The following is a 21,347-nucleotide window of genomic DNA, read 5'->3' on the forward strand; positions in this document are numbered from 1 at the left end:
AATGGCCTGAATAAGAGAAAGCATTCCATAGTTATTACCACATAAAGTGACACAAGTCAGATTTGTAAAAATCTGTCTGGTCAAGAAAGGGGCAAAATGGCCCGGTCATTAAGGGGTTAAATAAACACATAGTATAAAGCAATCCCTTTGACCTGTGTACAAACCAATGAGCAAGCTTCACTTGGCCACACTACCAATGTAGCTACTAATGTCTCCCATCTGAAGCAACCAAAAGGCGCTCTACAGTGCAAAATTGTATGAACTTTAAAGTATTAACGAGAATAATATTTCTGACCACAAAGTTACCTGTATCCTGTGGTTTTCCCCTCTGCAGTCTCCATCTCTGTCAGTTTTATCTGGGCTTAGCTGCAGAAGGGGTTAAGACTAGGTGCTGTAATGTCTCTCATACACAGCACATATACAGGAGACAAAATCCTGCTTCTCTCTCTCACACAGGAGCAGCATGTAGGACATTTTACTGCAGTAATGACCAGTGTTGCTATAAATACAGTTTCGGCTCTGACAGCAGAGTAGTACCATATCTGTATGCCTCTCTGAGCATTTCCAGTGCCACTTTCTTCAAAATGTATAGGACTAATAAAGACATCTGTGCATTTTACTTGGCTATCTCTCTCAGTCCCATAGACTTCAAATTTATCAGAAGCCTTCAGCTGCATTCACTCCATGCCTTGTGATCAGAGGGGCACCAGGTGTGGGGCCTGCAGAGATAAGTCACATCTCCAAAAGCAGCACCACTTGTCAAAAGAGAGTGGGTGGTAATGGAGCCTAGATGCAATGTCACACACAACCCATGTGTGGCAGTATTTTTTGAACAAAGCCGCCCTGCTAGTCTTATTCGAGGAAGTTCCTTGAAGGCATCATGCTGCACATCAGGATGATTTTGGCGACAAAGAAGTTCTGCATTTGTGATCACACATGATAGAGTGTCTGTAATTAGCATGTTTGTAAAAAAAATGTAATCCCAGTAATTTAAAGGGTATCTAAACTTTTGTAAAACAAAGAAGGCAGATGGAGGCTCTGAGTACTGTACCTGTTTGGCTTTCATCATCTTTGCTTGCTGTTCGGGAGTGTGGTGCACGGATCCATAAAAAGTATATGGTGGCCTTACTCTATACACTCGGCGGGCGGAGGAAAGCTGAGCAAGGCCAATGAAAGCCAAAGAGGCACAGCACTCGAGCAGCATTTCTGCTCTTCTTTTTATAAAAGTATAACTGCCCTTTATTAAATTAGATGCCATGACACTACTGAATAAATATTGAATAAAATGACTAGTTTCATACTAACTGGTAAAGGAATTCAGGGCTGTGCTGTAGTAATACTACTGGGATAGATATGCCAATACTGTACTGTTAAACAGTTATCAAATAAAAAAATACTAATAAATATAATATTAATAATTGAAAAATTAATAGAAAAAATAATTGTGCCATATTATTCAGGGAATTTCTCAACAAAATACAAAAAAATCACTTCACTATTGGATTAATAAAAATAAAAGTAGGTGCATGGGTAAATCCTATTTTACTCAGGAACTGGATGTACTGAAATTAATTATTTGTTTCTCTTGAGTAATATGCGTTTACTTTGGTCATGAAGGAGGAAGTTGTGTGTAACGCCTGCAATATAAAGGGCATTGTATCTGACTGGCATACCTCAGTCTCTAAGCTTAGCTATGAAGTGGCAAATACATATCTTGGGAGGACTCCTGCTCCTACTTGCAATTGCAAGTGGAAAAAAGTATGAAAAATGCGAACTTGCTAGGGTTCTGAAAAAGGGAGGACTTGGTGGCTTCAGAGGTTACAGTCTGGAAAATTGTAAGTATATTTGCATTGTGGAAATTTAACCTGTGCCCATCACAGTTCCACTACTTGGGGGGGGGGGGGGGCATGGGTGCTGCATCAAATGCCTTTCTGCTGCTGCTCTCCGATGGTCCAAACCTGTTGGCCCTGGCGCCAGAGTTTTGTGCCCCTATCTTCTGGTACTTTCCCCTGTGCGCTTAAAACCGAATTTTCTGTACAAGTCTGCTGTGTACGAAGTATGGGATGTACACTTTATGAAGGGGGCCGCAGTGCATGGAGCATCGGTTTACTAAATGCTTGCATAGCACATGGGTACTCTGTTACCATGTGCTATGCCAGGATTAGCTGAGTGAAGCGGCTCCTGCCTGTGCCTGCTTCGCTAAGAGTCCTGCATGTCAGCTTTTAGCTTAGGGCCCTTTCACACTTGCGTTGGCCGGTTCCGGCATACAGTTCCGTCGTCGGGGCTCTATGCCGGAACAATCCTGATCAGGATTATCCTAATGCATTCTGAATGGAGAGAAATCCGTTCAGGATGCATCAGGATGTCTTCCGTTACGGAACGTTTTTTGGCCGGAGAAAATACCGCAGCATGCAGTACTTTTTGCTCCGGCCAAAAATCCTGAACACTTGCCGCAAGGCCGGATCCGGAATGAATGCCCATTGAAAGGCATTGATCCGGATCCGGCCTTAAGCTAAACGTCGTTTCGGCGCATTGCCGGATACGACGTTTAGCTTTTTCTGAATGGTTACCATGGCTGACGGGACGCTAAAGTCCTGGCAGCCGTGGAAAAGTGTAGCGGGGAGCGGGGGAGCAGCATACTTACCGTCCGTGCGGCTCCCGGGGCGCATGTACACGTCATCCATGTGCCTGGGGCGCTCTGACGTCATTCTGGAGCGCCCCGGGAGACGCACGGACTGTAAGTATGCAGCTCCCCCGCTCCCCGCTCCTACTATGGCAACCAGGACTTTAATAGCGTCCTGGCTGCCATAGTAACACTGAAAGCATTTTGAAGACGGATCCGTCTTCAAATGCTTTCCGTACACTTGCGCTTTTCCGGATCCGGCGTGTACCTCCGGCAAGTGGAGTACACGCCGGATCCGGACAACGCAAGTGTGAAAGGGCCCTTAGCGAAGCAGGCACAGGCAGGAGCCCGCTCCGCTCAGCTAATCCTGACATAGCACATAGGTACAAGGTATCCATGTGCTATGCAAGGATTTAGTAAACCTCTGGGGGGCACAGGCAGGAGCAGCAATGCCCCTGCCCTTACTCCGTGCGCTGCAGTCCCATTGAGAAAGTGTAAACTCCGTATTCTGTACACCGCTGAGACGTTTAACTGGTTGTACACTATTGGTGCACCGAAGTGTGAGTTTTTAATTTTGCCCATTCTCATTAGAAGGAGTAAACGGCGAATAAATATGAAGCAAAGTAATTTTTTTATTAGTTTTTTTGTTGTTACACTATTAGATCATGTAGGGATAATAGGCTGAAACTATGTCATAGCGACCGAACACAGCAAGGTCTTCTCCAAAGGCACACTCATTTCCATCACATATCTTGGATCTCGTGCTTGTAGCATGCCTTGTGTAGCTACAGATTCCTTGAGAGGCATATTGCTCCTGCTCCTGACACTTTTGTTGGTAGTATACATCAAGAACATTTGCTAACATATATACCTCTGATGTAAGACTCCAATGAATGCCACTGTCTAGAAATACATTGAGATATGTTTCCCCTATGGTCGCATTTTAAAACAAAAACGTAGGGCTCTGGTGTAATATTCACAGAGCTTTTGGTTGGCTGTATGTGTGGGAAGGATTTCCTTACATATACCTCCATTGTATGCTACTGTATAGCCATACGTTCACCTTAGTGTCCCATTGTAAACAAAAATTTGGGCTCTGACATAATGTGCACAGAGCCTAAGGGCTGTTTCAGACAAGCGTGTGCAGTGCGGGAGTCATGCTCCTGCCCCAGGAGAAAATCGCAGCATCCTGCTCTGATTTTGCCACAAGACTCAATCACTCAAGTTAATAGGTTTATGAGAAAAACAGATCACACACAGATGACACCCATGAGCAGTGTGTTTAAAAACTAGTCTGTGTTCAATGTCGAGAACACTGCCGATTTTACTATTGCCTATTTGCATTTGGCTTAAAGGGGTTAATAGGTGATAAACGTATCATCGTATCACCAATCACTAGAACATGGTTACCATTCATTTCTATAGACATTGAATAAAGTGGCACAGCGACTGGGGGACCGCCACTCCATTCAAGATCCTCTTCACTGTTGTTGTACAGAGAGGAGGAACATGGGTTTAATTCATTTACATCTACTGTACTGTATATAAAACTAAAATGCAGTTGCTTTAAAAAAAATCTTCCCTAAAATTAACTTTAAAAATAAAATAAAAAATACTTTACCTGACATCTTGTGACCCAGCACAGCTCTAAATATGAGATTTTTTATCTCCTTACCAATTATATGAGCAATATAACAAGAGGTGAAAATAAGTTCACTTCATTTACCGGCCAGTGCAACAAAGCGAAAAAGAATGTGGTTGTTAGGGTTGACAATAATTTTATGTATAAACTGGTAAAATAATTGATAACATTTTCTATCAGCGCTGTAGCCAATAGTTAAATCAATAATGCTGTATCAACATTTTGCTCTTTGATCTAAACCCTCTCCAGGGATTTGTACCGCATACTATGAGAGTGGCTTCAACACAGCCAGCACAAACTACAATCGACCTGACAAGAGCACTGATTATGGCATTTTTCAAATAAATAGTCGATGGTGGTGCAATGATTACAAGACCCCCAGAAGTAAAAATGCTTGCAATATCAACTGCAAAGGTAAGTAAACTGAAGTGAGACAACTTATTCTATTTTCATCAAACAGGGGTCTTTTCTGGACCATTGTATCTGGAAACCATATTCAATATATAATGCCACAAGTACAGCAAATGAGCAAAGGCATCTGACTGATAAAACTGAAGTGCATGCACTAATACGGTATCTAGTAGCACCTCTCTACTGTACTAGTGTAATACTACATGTCCTGTACTACTCTCTACCTGTGTCGGGATGAGCTGGCCCATGGGACACCATTTTATTTCTCTGATACACTGTGTGAAAAAGCTCCTGCCCTTAAAGTTGGCCTTGTCTGTTTTAGTAACTACTGTACATGCATTCCCCATGTAATAAAAATTCTGGAGCATCTATTCTTATGGCTCTGTGTTGTGCTATTCCTTTATTATTTCTACTATATGTTATGAATGGATTAATAATGAATTGTAACAAAGCTTTCTGGGGGTTTAATATTGATGACCTATCCTCAGCTGATATGTGGGGTTCCAACTCCTAGAGCCCGGGTTGACTACCCATTAGAAGAGGTCAAGGCACTCCATAAGAGTCATTGATCACATGACCTAGGAGTAGCTACCATCAGTGAATGGGCCTGGTCTACAATCAGGGTTGCACCACCAATGAGGTGAGGCGACTGCCTCAGGAAGCATCAGGTAGGGAGCAAGAGGCGGGCAGCGGAAGGGGGATTATCTGTTTCTGCAGTATACTATTAGGAAGCACAATATGTGGTGCTGTATTACCCTGTATGTTTTGTAGCTTTGTATGTAATGTTTTCCAAGTATGTCTTTAACAGTAGGGCTGGAGGGAAGGGGTTCGGTTAAGAAATTGGCATTGGGGGGTTGGGGTGCCATTTCAGGTTGATGTGCTGAGACTTGTTGTGCCGCAATACCATTGTGAAAAATGCAGAATCAGACAAAAATCAATGTGAAAAGCTGTCATAGCACATTTTATGGAAGTAGTGAGTGCCATGAATTCTCTTCACACTGATTGTGGTGACTTCCATTTTCCTGTGTCACATGCACATGATATTATAATCCAATGAGTCATGCACAACAGTTATCGCCCCTGTTGCCACAGCCTAAATAATGCCTTTACAGTGTCAGAGCAATTCAATGCCAGGTGCTCTCCCATCCTGTCATACAGACATTAACAGAAGTCATATGGAGGCGCTCTTGTAAGCGTATTCTATGTAGCCCTACACAGTAGTAGTCCTACCCAGTGAGAAAGATGAATTATAACCATACTACTGCCAATCCGGACTTTGACACGCTCCATCCAAGATAGTTACCAAACGACCACTCATGCCAGATGAGTGACGGGTAACAAAAATAGAAAACTAATTCAAGAGGACCTTTCACAGGTCCAGACATTATAATATAACTAGTGCATTCTGTGGGGCATACTTATGGCATATTACAGCGCTTACTATTTTCTGTATGCGCCGCTCTGTTTGCCTGCTGTGCCTCCCGTTCACTTTTCCTGCCTGGTATGTAACTTCATACCATCAGTACAGGGAGGAGAAGATGGTCCTGTTTCTCAATAGGCGTCTCCTTCTCTCTGGCTGTGAGCTGTCCAATCCCTTTGGAGAACGTCACAGCCAGAGAGAAGGAGACAGCCATTGAGAAACAGGGTCATCTTCTCCTCCCTGTACCGATGGTATGAATTTACATACCAGGCGGAAAAAGTGAACGGGAGGCACAGCGAGCGAACAGAGCGGCGCATACAGAAAATAGCAAGCGCTGTAATATGCCATAAGTATGCCCCACAGAATCCACTAGTTATATTATAATGTCCGGACCCGTGAAAGGTTCTCTTTAATAATAATGAATTAAATAATTAATGAATTCTTTATTTACAGTATTCATTATTCTGATATGTAAAGCGAAGTAGGAGAATGGAGACAAAGTCTATCCTAGAAAAATCTAAGCAATAGTCTCTGCCATTTCCCTTAAAGAACTCCAGAAGAAATTGTTCCCTCAACTGCAATACATTTAGTTGAATACATAATGTTAGGAAACGGATAATGGGCAATAATAGGTAATAATTTGAAGTGCAGGTTAGGATAGATGCTAATGAAAACTGAAAAGTTTGCTTGCAAATGTTACAGCTTTTAACAAAGTCATAATTGGCAAATTCTAACTTTTATTTTACTATTTAACAGTACTGTTAGGTGGCGATATAAGTCAAGCTATAAAATGTGCAAAGCGTGTTGTGAGTGATCCCAACGGCATGGGTGCATGGTGAGTATAAATCACTGAACACTAAGGGGTAGATTTATTCATAGCCTGGAATGCTGCAGGCAGGGGCAGATTGGCCATAGACTCTACAGGGAAATTTCTCGGTGGTCCGATGCCTAGGAGGGCCACCCAAGCCATCCTCAGGGCCGTCAGCTGGGTACATAATGATCTGATTGTCTGATACGCACCTGGCCAGCAGCCGTAGGTGCCCTCCTGAATTCAAGTTTGCGGCAGGTCACAGTATTTTGTGCTGCACTGTGGTATTTGGTTCAGCTAGAGCAGTATATTGCTTTGTACTATGGTATTGCTGGCCCTGCCTAATTATGTTGCGCCGCCTTCTGTCAGTTTGGACCTACCTACAACATGGGGCCACTTTTAAATGTTTTTTCCATAGCCACTTTTAGTTCCCAATCTACCCCTGGCTGCAGAATGCCGCGCCTGATTTATGATGAGGTGTGCGCCTTATCATAAATAAGGCATAGCATCCAGCACTCCGTGCGCTTGAACTGTAATCTGGCTGACAGAGATGTCGGTGTTCTTCTATGTTAGAAAACTTGCATAGAATATGATAAATGTGGCTGGGCCACCAGTCCTGCCCACTCCCTGCCCTCATCACTCCGCCTTTTTGGGAAAGTGGCAAGGCTGAAAGAGTAACAACACTCGCGCAAAAATATTTGCACAAATGCCATTGAAAAAGTCGCAAACATGCAGTTGGTCTTTTTTTTTTAAAAGGTGCATTCACATGACCATATGTATTTTGTGGTCCGCAAAACGCAGATCCACAAAATACGGATGCTGTCCGTGTTAAATCAGTTTTTTTGGAGGACCCATTGTTACAATTCCTACATACAAAAACAGACAAGAATAGGACTTGTATCTTTTTTGAACGGGTCCGCATCTGATCCATAAAAAAGGCTGTTCAGCTGCGGACCAAAAATAGGGTTGTGTGAATGGGGCCTAAATAGGATTTTATTTTTTTTCTTGGTATCAGTGTTGTCATTTCATCACATTATATATCATTACAGTCAGGCATTATTTTGACCCCATCATAATGGTGTACAGCCTAAGAATATATACTAATACAATACAATAACTACAATAGTGTATTGCAGTCTATAAATTCACTAACTATTGCGATATCATCACCGAAGAATGTAACTCCCACATTGGTGTGACGTCACAGTACAACACAGCCTATAAATACACATACAGTGCTGTAATATCACAGTAAACACCTTGTTACATACTGACACACATACGTGTGCCTCAATGTGCCATCATTTCTCTAATATTGTCACAGTGCCCTTTGATACCAAATAGTACCCTTGAAGCTGCACCAATCCTCTTATTGCATTAGTGTCCTACTTATCTATCCTTACCCTAATTACAAGAGTTTTTCATAAAATGATATCATATTGCTTGGATGTGACATGGCTTTCATGATCAAGGGGACAGAACTTTGCTTGCACTGTGGCACTCATTCTGCTGCTACCGGGTACTGCAGCATGGCCCTGCTCACCTAGATGGGACTGTGCTGCAGTCCTCCACACGTCCAGTGGCTGGGGTGCTGCTGTACAGAGGAAAAACTGTGACGGGTATACAGCGTTATAACAGAGCTGAATCTCCATGTTAAGGGCCAAGATCCTAGATGTCCCCCCCCCCCCCGCCGCGATCATAAAGCGATGGCATTATTATAGCGGTATGCCATTCATTTAGAAGTTTGAAATAATAACTTAGAAAATTGTGTAGAAGTTTGCGCCTATCTGTATATAGAACTATTAACTTTATTGATTAATAGCGCTAAAATAGAAAAAAACTAAAAAACTATTAGTCTCAGTTTAAAACATCAATATGACATGGCTATCTGCCTCTTATAATCATATTACTCTAGGTGTGGGGGGCCTCCACAATATCTACTAATCCTACAATCCCGCCAAAACAGCATGGAGTGTTGTTCAGTAGTGTGGTTCTTGCGGTCCCCACCTCTCTGGGGGGTAGGTATACACGGCGTACCAGGACCCCGTGTACCTGAACTGCCAATACTATTCAAGCTATGATCATCTGAGCCTATACCTTTACTCATTTTAATCAGCGGCAATATTAGCTTGCTACCTCTAATCTAGTGCTGCCCTGTAATGAGTCCCTACTGCATTTCCCCCTTTTATGCGCTATCTTAATAACAATCCGTACAATTTAAAATTCACTTATTTACAGGATATGTTCACCATTAATTTCCTCGATTTGACCCTCACGGGCATCCCCCATCAGAATATACATTCATCCACTTACCGTAAACCAGTAGTTGGCAATGCGATCTTGAGGGCGAACAGCCATCACCCCATGCATACTATTAAGTCCATACCGGTGGGTGAAATGGTACGTGCCAGGAGAAATTGCAGTAATGATGCGGCGTTCATGTCTGAGTGCCGCATCGTCGCTGCACGCTTGCTGGCAAGGGGTTATCCTGGTTTGACGATTAAAAGAGCTGAAAGAATAGCGCAGATAAAGAATCGCAAGATATTACTTTTCGGGAGCAATAATAAAAGTAGGAATGATGATGATACAGTAAGTGGGAAGGACTGCATTAATCTACCTACCCTAGTTCTTACATATAGTAACCAATTTCAGCAGGTTAAACATGTATTTCGATCCTACATGAAGATAATATTCTACATGGCCTGCTGCAAGAGGGCGTTAGAGTGGCTGCTAGACGGTCTCCCACTCTGGCATCTTCTTTATCGCCATCATTATTTGCTTCCACTCCACAGAGAAGCGAAGCCAGTGCCTGGTTAAAGTATACCGTGTTCACACGGTGTGGCGGTCATCCCTGCAGGACATGCGGTTATGTCTTGCCCACCAAAATGTTCCAGGACTCTGAACATTCTTTACATTTCCCATTAGGTCTTATATTAATTGTAACACCACTGGGGTCATCTATGTTATTAGATGTACACAATGTGATTTACTTTATGTGGGAAGCACCATAAGAAAATTGAAAAACAGAATCCTGGAACATTTGAACTATGTCACTAATGCTTCATACGTCAATATTTCGAATGCAGCCAGGCACTTTATTTCAGTACATGATAGGAGTTTGCGAACCTTTTCTGCTTTTGGAATTGAGCGAGTTCTGCCCTCCATCCGAGGGGGCAATTTCCAAAAGCATCTAATACAGAGGGAAGCCTTCTGGATACTTAAAAACGAGGCATCCAGATGGCCTTAATTGAAGAAAGAACTTATGTATCTATATTAGGATTGGGACCATTCCTGGTGTGCATATGTGTTTATTCTACTCAGAAGAGCAATTTTGAAGACAGATTTTCCATATATAGCTGTATTTTTTGTTTTGCTCTTAACATTAGGAATTACTGTTCAGACCATGCGTTTTTTTAGGGAATATATTCTTTCCGTTTACTGTGGGAAGTTGTCTTCTGTGTATTGCTATCCCTGATTTAGACCTTGAACATAATGTATTTTAAGTGCATGAACTAGGTTTTATATATTTTTTATTGTTTGTTAATATACACCAATGTTTGGTTCAGATTTTCCCAGTGTTTTTTTTTTTTTATTGGGGTTTGCCGCAATTTACTACCTTCAATCACCAGCTGGAGATGGGAGGAGTGGTTGAGGCTCACGTCTACAAGTACTGCCATCTGGGAATCTCTGGCCAGTCATGATTAACCGCCTCCCGACCATGTAACGCACGGATGCGTCCGGGAGGTGGTCGATTCATTCCTCCTGGACGCATCCGTGCGTCATCTCGCGAGAGGCGAGATTTCCTGTGAACGCCCGCACACAGGCGCACGCGTTCACAGGAACAGAAGGTAAGCGAGTGGACGATCGCCGCTAGCAGGCTGGAGATGCAATTTTTTTTACCCCTGACAGGTATATTAGATGCTGTTTTGATAACAGCGTCTAATATACCTGCTACCTGGTCCTCTGGTGGTCCCTTTTGCTTGGATCCACCACCAGAGGACACAGGTAGCTCAGTAAAGTAGCACCAAACACCACTACACTACACCCCCCCGTCACTTATTAACCCCTTATGAACCCCTGATCACCCCGATAACCCATATAGACTCCCTGATCACCCCCCTGTCATTGATCACCCCCCTGTAAGGCTCCATTCAGACGTCCGTATGATTTTTACGGATCCACGGATACATGGATCTGATCCGCAAAACACATACGGACGTCTGAATGGAGCCTTACAGGGGGGTGATCAATGACAGGGGGGTGATCACCCATATAGACTCCCTGATCACCCCCTGTCATTGATCACCCCCCTGTAAGGCTCCATTCAGACGTCCGTTTGATTTTTACGGATCCACGGATACATGGATCGGATCCACAAAACACATACGGACGTCTGAATGGAGCCTTACAGGGGGGTGATCAATGACAGGGAGTGATCACCCCATATAGACTCCCTGATCACCCCCCTGTCATTGATCACCCCCCTCTCATTGATCACCCCCCTGTAAGGCTCCATTCAGACGTCCGTATGATTTTTACGGATCCACGGATACATGGATCGGATCCGCAAAACACATACGGACGTCTGAATGGAGCCTTACAGGGGGGTGATCAATGACAGGGGGGTGATCACCCCATATAGACTCCCTGATCACCCCCCTGTCATTGATCACCCCCCTGTAAGGCTCCATTCAGACATTTTTTTGGCCCAAGTTAGCGGAAATTGTTTTTTTTTCTTGTTTTTTTTTCTTACAAAGTCTCATATTCCACAAACTTGTGTCAAAAAATAAAATCTCACATGAACTCACCGTACCCCTCACGGAATCCAAATGCGTAAACTTTTCTAGACATTTATATTCCAGACTTCTTTAGGGCCCCTAAAATGCCAGGGCAGTATAAATACCCCACATGTGACCCCATTTCGGAAAGAAGATACCCCAAGGTATTCCGTGAGGGGCATGTTGAGTCCATGAAAGATTGATTTTTTTTCCCAAGTTAGCGGAAAGGGAGACTTTGAGAAAATACAAAAAAAAAATCAATTTCCGCTAACTTGTGCCAAAAGTCTGGGATCCAAATGTCTAAAAATGCCCTCCTAAAAGGAATTTGGGCCGCTTTGCGCATCTAGGCTGCAAAAAAGTGTCACACATGTGGTATCGCCGTACTCAGGAGAAGTTGGGGAATGTGTTTTGGGGTGTCATTTTACATATACCCATGCTGGGTGAGATAAATATCTTGGTCAAATGCCAACTTTGTATAAAAAAATGGGAAAAGTTGTCTTTTGCCAAGATATTTCTCTCACCCAGCATGGGTAAATGTAAAATGACACCCCAAAACACATTCCCCAACTTCTCCTGAGTACGACGATACCACATGTGTGGCACTCTTTTGCCGCCTAGGTGGGCAAAGAGGCACACATTCCAAAGAGCACCTTTAGGATTTCACAGGTCATTTTTTACACATTTTGATTTCAAACTACTTACCACACATTAGGGCCCCTAGAATGCCAGGGCAGTATAACTACCCCACAAGTGAGCCCATTTTGGAAAGAAGACACCCCAAGGTATTCCGTGAGGGGCATGGCGAGTTCCTAGAATTTTGTATTTTTTGTCACAAGTTAGCGGAAAATGATGATTTTTTTTTTTTTTTTCTTACAAAGTCCCATATTCCACTAACTTGTGACAAATAATAAAAAATTCTAGGAACTCGCCATGCCCCTCACGGAATACCTTGGGGTGTCTTCTTTCAAAAATGGGGTCACTTGTGGGGTAGTTATACTGCCCTGGCAATTTAGGGGCCCTAATGTGTGCGAAGTAGTTTGAAATCAAAATCTGTAAAAAATGGCCGGTGAAATCCTAAAGGTGCTCTTTGGAATGTGGGCCCCTTTGCCCACCTAGGCTGTAAAAAAGTGTCACACATCTGATATCGCCGTACTCAGGAGAAGTTGGGAAATATGTTTTGATGTGTCATTTTACATATACCCATGCTGGGTGAGATAAATATCTTGGTCAAATGCCAACTTTGTATAAAAAAATTGGAAAAGTTGTCTTTTGCCAAGATGTTTCTCTCACCCAGCATGGGTATATGTAAAATGACACCCCAAAACACATTCTCCAACTTCTCCTGAGTACAGCGATACCAGATGTGTGACACTTTTTTGCAGCCTAGGTGGGCAAAGGGGCACACATTCCAAAGTGCACCTTTCGGATTTCACCGGTCATTTTTTACAGATTTTAATTTCAAACTACTTTGCATGCATTTGGGCCCCTAAAATGCCAGGGCAGTAAAACTACCCCACAAGTGACCCCATTTTGAAAAGAAGACACCCCAAGGTATTTTGTGATGGGCATAGTGAGTTCATGGAAGTTTTTATTTTTTGTCACAAGTTAGTGGAATATGAGACTTTGTAAGAAAAAATAAAGTAAAAAAATAAATCATCATTTTCCGCTAACTTGTGACAAAAAATAAAAAGTTCTATGAACTCACTATGCCCATCAGTGAATACCTTAGGGTGTCTACTTTCTGAAACGGGGTCATTTGTGGGGTGTTTGTGCTGTCTGGGCATTGTAGAACCTCAGGAAACATGACAGGTGCTCAGAAAGTCAGAGCTGCTTCAAAAAGCGGAAATTCAAATTTTTGTACCATAGTTTGTAAACGCTATAACTTTTACCCAAACCATTTTTTTTTTTACCCAAACATTTTTTTTTATCAAAGACATGTAGAACAATAAATTTAGCGAAAAATTTATATATGGATGTCGTTTTTTTTGCAAAATTTTACAACTGAAAGTGAAAAATGACTTTTTTTGCAAAAAAATCGTTAAATTTCGATTAATAAAAAAGTAAAAATGTCAGCAGCAATGAAATACCACCAAATGAAAGCTCTATTAGTGAGAAGAAAAGGAGGTAAAATTCATTTGGGTGGTAAGTTGCATGACCGAGCAATAAACGGTGAAAGTTGTGTAGTGCAGAATTGTAAAAAGTGGCCTGGTCATTAAGGGTGTTTCAGCTAGGGGGGTTGAAGTGGTTAAGGACACGTTTGTTCGAAAGCGTAGACGATTCTTGGGAACACTGAGGCGATGCGGTCACTGTACGGATCTGTGCAATTTTGAATAAAGGAACTTAAAACGTTGTTAACTTCGATGCTGGATTCATCTTCTTATTCTTGCTGCATTCCCCTCAGCACATATTACAGGCTACATACCTCTCCTTATGTACAGATAACCACTCCCTCTGGGTGGAGCCTCACAGCAGTTCATCCAATGGACGGGGAGGCATATCCAAGTACTCCTCCGCCTGTTGTGTTCATTCATCACAAAATCCCAGAGGGTAAGAAAGGATACATAATTATCTGGTGATCTCAAGGCGGCTACTATATGTCCTCCTGGGAGACATAGTACATTACTCAACTAGGTCCACTTATCAATAGATATATTTACTTACCTGACAGCAACCACGCTGCCAATGGATGGATGTTATATCACATGGCTGTTTATCTTTACATCCCTTTAGAAAAATGAAATAAACAAATAAACAATAAAAGGGTATCACTGTGCGCGCAAGTAAATCATAGCCCGCAACTAGAGATGAAAGCATGGATCAAGTTACGACATATACAGAGTTGGATACACCAATGTTATGGAATGAACATGGTTAAATAAATAGGGTCATAGGCAAATGTCCCATGACCCAGAACTATATACTCCAAAAGTCACTCAGATAAGGAGGTCTCTTATGAGATGGGTATGTACCCGCCAATCACCTAATTACATGGCCCCAGATCCACTATTATATAAAACAAGTATATGATATCAACTCATTTAATCCATTAGGTTTGACGTTCTGAAGCCTAAACATCCATTCTGCCTCTTTTCGCAGCAGGAGGTTATCAATGTCCCCCCCTCTTGGGGACAGCTTCACGTGGTCCATCCCCTGAAAGCTGATGCAATTATGCATTTTTGCATGATATTTTAGCACGTGTTGTGCAATCGGGGTATTATCCGTCTCCTAAATTCGCTCTTGGTCTTGCCTACATATTGCTTTTGACAGATACATGTGGCTATGTACACTATGCGTACAGTTTTGCAATTAATAAATGATCTAATACTTTAGCTGCATCCCGTCACAGAGCTGGTTACTTTATTGCCTTTTTTGATATCTTTACATGCAATACAGCTACCGCACGTTTTTTTAGGGAGCCAGTTTTCCTTGTGAGGGTCTTGAACACACTATGGACCAGTCTGTCCCTCAAACTGCCACCTCTCCGGTAGGTGATCAAAGGATAATCACCCACCAGGTCTCCCACATCCGGGTCGTCCGATTTCAGGATTCCCAAGGAATCTCACATACCTCTTTGTGTCCCAGGTCAAATGTCCCAATGATCCGCATTTTCTCATTCCCAATCTCCCGTTTCTTGGGATGTAGCAAACTATCCCTATTGCAGCCTGACGCATGCTGGTATGCTCTCTTAAGGGAGGACAAAGGATAGCCTCTTTGCATGAACCCCCTCTAGAGGCCATTTGCCGCCACCTTAAAGTCTTCCCATTCTGAACAATTTCATCAGGCCCTTAAGTATTGGCCCTTGAGGATGCCCCGTTTAAGTGGGGTCGGATGTCCACTATCCTATTGCAATAGGGAGTTGGTGGCTGTGGATTTGCGGAACATCTTAGTGACTATTTTTCTCAACTGATTAATACTGATGGAGAGGTTCAGAAATGTGAGATGGGTATCACTGATTTCATATGTGAAATATAACCCCAAATCATTCACATTCGACGAGGAGACAAACCCCTCACATTCAGTGCTCGTGCCTCTCCAAAGGATGAATACATCATCGATGAACCTCATCCATAACAAAATGGATGAGGCCCACCAGTCCATGACTTCCCCAAACACAATCTCCTTCTCCCACCAGCCCAGGTACAGGTTGGCACAAGTCAGGGTACATGGGCTCCACATCGTCCCTCCTGAGCTGGTGGTAGATATCACGATCAAAGGAGAATATATTGTGCCTCAGGATAAATTGTAGTAGTTCTGCCACAAATTCATTATGCATCAAGAGATGTGTTCCTTTTTCCGCCAGGAACGCTCTTACCGCCTCACATCCTTTCTCATGCGGGATCGAGCTGTAGAGAGCCTCAACATCTAGGCTCGCTAAGAGCGTATGCTCTTCACAGTATACATGACTGAGGCGCCTTAACACGTCCATTGAGTCTCTTACATAAGACGGCAAGCTAACTACAAATGGTCTTAAAATCCTGTCCACGTAAATGCTGATCTTTTCTGTCAGGCTGCTAATCCCCAATACAATTGGTCTCCCTTTCCAAGGGGATACCCCCTTGTGGATCTTGGGTCGACTGTAAAATGCGGCTGCCTTATCCAAAAGCTGTACCAACCCCTTTTTAAAGATATCAGTGGGATTGCTAGCTAATCTTCTATAGCATGTTTTGTCATCCAAAATCCGTTTACACACATGTGTGTTTCTGTACATAAGTGTGGTTATCTGTACATATGAAGAGGTATGCGGAGGCCGCGCTACGGCCATCAAAGTGCCGGTGGCTACGTGTAGCTACACGCACCATATCAGAGGCGTGCAGCACCTTATCTATTTGTTGCTTTGTTTCCCTTCTGCGCTGGCTCCTGATGAAATACTGGCCATCAGGGAAACGCGTCAAACAGAGTGCTAGATAGGAAACAAGTCTTTAATGTAGCCTGTAATATGTGCTGAGGGGAACGCAGTAGGGACTCATTACAGGGCAGCACTAGGTTATAGGTAGCAAGCTAATATTGCCGCTGATTCAAGTGAGCAAAGGTATAGGCTCAGGTGATCATAGCTTGACTAGTATTGGCAGTTCAGCTACACGGGGTCCTGTTGCGCCGTGTATCAATACCCCCAGAGAAGTGGGGACTTCAAAAAACACACTACTAAACTTCACTCCATGCTGTTTTGGTGGTACTGTAGGATTAGTGGATATTGTGGAGGCCCCCCACACCCAGAGTAATATGATTATAAGAGCCATTTCATATTGATGTTTTAAACTGACACCCTAATAAAGTTTTTTTTTTTTTCTATTTTAGCGCTATCAATCAATAAAGTTAATAGATCCAAATATGCACACAATAAAGTGCCTAATATCGAATTTATTAAACACTGGTTAGCACTGGTGCATGGAGTTTGCATGTTCTCCCCATGTTTGTGTGGGTTTCCTCCGAGTACTCAGATTTTCTCCCAAACTCCAAAGACATACTGATAGAGACCTTAGATTATGATCCCCATTGGGGACAGTGTGACGTTAATGTCTGTAAAGCTCTGCAGAATATGTCAGCGCTATATAATCAAGAGAAATGAAAAATAATAATAAACCTATTTCTTCTACAGGGTTGCATGGAGAAAGTACTGTAAGGGCAAAAACTTAGCAAAGTGGACTCAAGGATGCAAACTTTAATACTGAAGATCTATTGTGGCCTTCTCATAGCTTTTGCTCAGTATATTTTATAATCAATAACTAAACTTATGCAATCGCACATTGTCTACATATTTCATTGATTTCTACAGCTGCAAAGACTCATCACAGTTGATTAGAGGATACAACATTTATTACTGAACTGATTTATTGTAATTTTTTCATAGCTTTTGCTCGGTATGTTTCATAATTAATAACTAAAGCTTCTAATAAACTGACTAAAGCAATGGCATATTATCTGTGTTTCTCCATTTATTTCTAACAGCTTAAGAATTCCACAGGATAGGGGATAACTATTAGATCGGTGGGGGTCCTACTGCTGGGACCCTCACTGATCACAAGAACGGGTGTCCTATGCCCCCTGGAACTCTCTTGAAATGAAGGGAGCAGCCGGTCACACATCCAGCATTCACATTTTTATGGGAATTCTGAAGATAGCCAAGTGCTATACTCGGCTAGCTCTGAAACTCCCATAGAAATTAATGGAGCGGCCACACGCATGTGCGACCGGATGCTCTGTCTATTTTAGAGGGCTGCAGGGGGTACAGGGCACCTGTTCTCGTAATGGGTGGTTATCCCAGTGGTAGGACCCCCACCGATCTAATAGTTATCCCCTATCCATAACTTCAAACAACTGGAGAACCTGTTTAAAGGGATTCTGTCACCTGGATTTTAGTGACAGAGCTTTTAACATCATCACATCAGTCTGGTCGTTTTGTATTAAAATATACTAGTATTACTACCCTAAGTGTTGTGCTTTGTCTAGAAAATCGCTTTTATTAATATGGTAATTACCTGAGTAAGAAGCCCAAGGGGCTGTCTCTCCGGCCGCGCCCCTTCTCCTGGAGCCCAGCACTGCCCACTGCAAATTTTTTCACTCCTCATTGCCGGCTGGCGCATGTGCAGTGCGTTCTGTGAGGCCGATTCCAGGCGCTGACATGTGTATCCACGGAATGCGTTCGCTGAGCCATAAAGCTTAGGGTAGTAATACTAGTATATTTTAATACAAAACGAGCAGACTGATGTGATGATGTTAAAAGCTCTGTCCCTAAAATCCAGGTGACAGAATCCCTTTAAAGTCATAACTACTGTATTAAAAACATTTCCATGAATGCAGTTTGTGCTAAAACAGTTAAATGTTCTAGCCTGTTAAAAATATCTTTTTGGAGGATTATTATTGGACCTACACATAGAGTTGGCAAAAAGGCTGGGTAATGTTAGTAGGTTGGTCTATGGTATTTAGCCTGGAACTTCCTGCTACAGTGGTTCTGGTCTGGAGAACCATATCCAACTGTCCCAGCTCCTTTTCCAGTAGAACGACAGCAATGACATCTGCACAGAACACTGAAGGACCAGGGCTGCCCCCGCAGTGTATTGCTAGAGAGGAACCATTGTGGAAGGTTTCCTAGAAAAGTTTGTTTAAAAGCCTGCCATAGATCTACCGTGATGCAATGTTCTCTTTCACACACAAGAAGCAACCATATTTAGACTAAGCTGTGAAGTACACTTCTACCGTGTTTTTACCATGTCAAAAAGTTGCTTAAAAATATGTCTATTATTGAAGGATTTGTCTCAAAAGTGACAAACGCAATTATTCGTATTGGATTTTTCTTTTTCACAAACCATATACCAGTATTCTTTTTCTTCTTCTCTTTTTTAATTACTCAATACATTTCTTACCATAGATACATAAAAAAGAAGATAATTGTTGACAAGCATTGCCCACCCACACCTATATTTCTCACAGAAGACTAAAAATAATCAGAAAGGAAGAAAAGAAAACAACTATAAATTAAACCTATCTCTGCCTCTCCCTCCCCTCATCACCAGCCCTAAGATCTATATTCAGGAGTTGTCTATCAAAACTGTTTAATGAACAGATCCAAGAGTCTCAAATATAATAAAACCCTTCCAAATTACTTGGTGTATTTTCACCGCTCATGCCAGGTCTAAACAATGGCGTGTGGTTTGGACGGGGAAGGGGTCGGGCATAGAAAATGGTCTAAAGTTAAGCCAGCAAGGCCACTGCAAGGAGTTATTAAAGGATAACTGTCACACTTAGACCCTAATTTCAATTTTCATATATGTAGTTACTAATAACATGATATTCCAGAATCAGTTACTATTAGACTGACTTACCCCATATTTATTAAGATTCAGCCCTTAGCAACCAGTCTGCATAAAACTGCAATCTCACTATTCAGTTAAGATGGCCGCCACTTCCCTCACCCTGAGGCTAATCCCGCCTGCCCTCACTAGCCAGTAACAATAGCCCCCCAAAAGTGTCAGTAACCACAGCCCTCCCCCTAAAGGGTTAATCTCCTGCAGCACAAAGGGGTCCTCTTACCACATGTTGCTTTCATTTATACACTGATCAGATGGCAGATCTCCCTTCCCTGGTCTGCACTGCTTCAACTCTACTTCTCCAGCTCTGCTGAGTGAGGGAGAATCTGCCAAGCGCAGGGACAGGGAGAAGTGCACACAGCCCAGGCACTGTTATCAGCTGCTGGGGAGGACCTGGCTTTAATCATTTACTTACAGTCCCTGGCTGTCAGTAATGTGACCTTGCACGCTGCGTGCTTCTGCGTCCTCCGTCCTTCAACACATAGATGGACCATGCCTAGCAACCTTATTTTAAGCACAGGTAAAAGTAGGCAGTACAGGGAACAAAACTGTGGAATTAAGGGGTAATTGAGTACACAGTGAAAAGTTGAAATAGGGCCACCAAGAACATATTAATCACCACAATCCAATACTCCCAAAAAAAATATATGACAGTTATAATTTAAGTCTAAAACGCCTGTCTTATAAAATGACCCCCAAAATCGATATTTCTAAGCATAGTCCTCTTTGTAGCTGACAATTACCCTCTTTTTTCATGCAGTGTTTAGCTATTATTAATCTTGCAAAGAAGGCAATTTGGGCTGGTAAGATTTAACAAACTTAAATAATTTCATCAGAATATAATAATTAGCATTGGGCAAGCATGCTCGGCCGAACACCAATTTAGCAACTATTTCTGAAAAGTTTCTGCCAGGATTAGAGGCAGGGACCTTATCCACTCCACTATAAAGCTGAATGCTAAACTGTGTCATAAAAAAACTCATAGTAGTTTCTGATGTAGTGAGTATTCCTATTCAGCAAAATACTTTTTTATATATTTTTGTACAGGTTAACATGTATCTCTATAGTTAAGTGGTTAGCATCCTTACCTCAAATGTACAAGGTTGGAAGTTCAAATCCCGGCAGAAACATTTATATATGCAGTCCTGATCAAAAGTTTAAGACCACTTGAAAAATGGCAAAAAAAACATATTTAGCATGGCTGGATCTTAACAAGGTTCCAAGTAGAGCTTCAACATGCAACAAGAAGAAATGGGAGTGAGACAAAACATTTTTTGAGCATTCAATTAAATGAAAACAACGAATAAACTGAAACAGGCTGTTTTTCAGCTGATCAAAAGTTTAGGACCACACCTCCAAAAAAAAAAACTAAACCCCCCCAAAACAGAAATCCAACTTCCAAACATGAACTCGGTAATGAGTAGCTCTGCCGTTATTGTCTATCAAATTAGTTTCAGCATGCTTGATGCAAGCGTTTCCATGAGGTGAGTGGGAACATTTCTCCAAGTGGTGAAGACGGCTGCACGAAGGCCATCTACTGTCTGGAACTGTTGTCCATTTTTGTAAACTTCCCTTGCCATCCATCCCCAAAGGTCCTCAATTGGATTTAGATCAGGGGAACACCAGGGTGGGCCAAAAGAGTGATGTTATTCTCCTGGAAGAAGTCCCTTGTCCTGCGGGCATTGTGTACTGTAGCGTTGTCCTGTTGAAAAACCCAGTCGTTACCACACAGACGGGGGCCCTCAGTCATGAGGAATGCTCTCTGCAACATCTGGACATAGCCAGCGGTCCTAAAAGTTTGATCAGCTGAAAAACAGCCTGTTTCAGTTCAATCGTAGTTTTCAATTAATTGAATGCTCA

The 21,347-nt window shown here is 42.4% G+C and overlaps 1 protein-coding gene across 1 annotated transcript; it reads left to right on the top strand.

Moving 5' to 3' along the window:
• The first annotated feature begins 1,667 nt into the window (after nucleotides 1-1,667).
• On the top strand, nucleotides 1,668-17,600 carry LOC122925821 (lysozyme C-like). The gene is made up of 4 exons (XM_044277177.1): nucleotides 1,668-1,835; nucleotides 4,515-4,679; nucleotides 6,853-6,931; nucleotides 17,279-17,600. The coding sequence occupies exons 1-4, from the start codon at nucleotides 1,694-1,696 to the stop codon at nucleotides 17,343-17,345; spliced, it is 453 nt and encodes a 150-aa protein (XP_044133112.1). The 5' UTR covers nucleotides 1,668-1,693; the 3' UTR covers nucleotides 17,346-17,600.
• Nucleotides 17,601-21,347: the final 3,747 nt, after the last annotated feature.

Source organism: Bufo gargarizans, chromosome 2, assembly GCF_014858855.1.
Source record: "Bufo gargarizans isolate SCDJY-AF-19 chromosome 2, ASM1485885v1, whole genome shotgun sequence".
Lineage (NCBI taxonomy): Eukaryota > Metazoa > Chordata > Amphibia > Anura > Bufonidae > Bufo > Bufo gargarizans.

Excerpts from the sequence above, each read along its gene's own strand:
- LOC122925821 (XM_044277177.1), top strand. The coding sequence starts at position 1,694 with ATGAAGTGGCAAATACATATCTTGGGAGGACTCCTGCTCCTACTTGCA. Across the intron at positions 1,836-4,514 it reads AGGTTACAGTCTGGAAAATT|GGATTTGTACCGCATACTAT; the intron begins GTAAGTATATTT and ends AACCCTCTCCAG. Across the intron at positions 6,932-17,278 it reads CCCAACGGCATGGGTGCATG|GGTTGCATGGAGAAAGTACT; the intron begins GTGAGTATAAAT and ends TTTCTTCTACAG.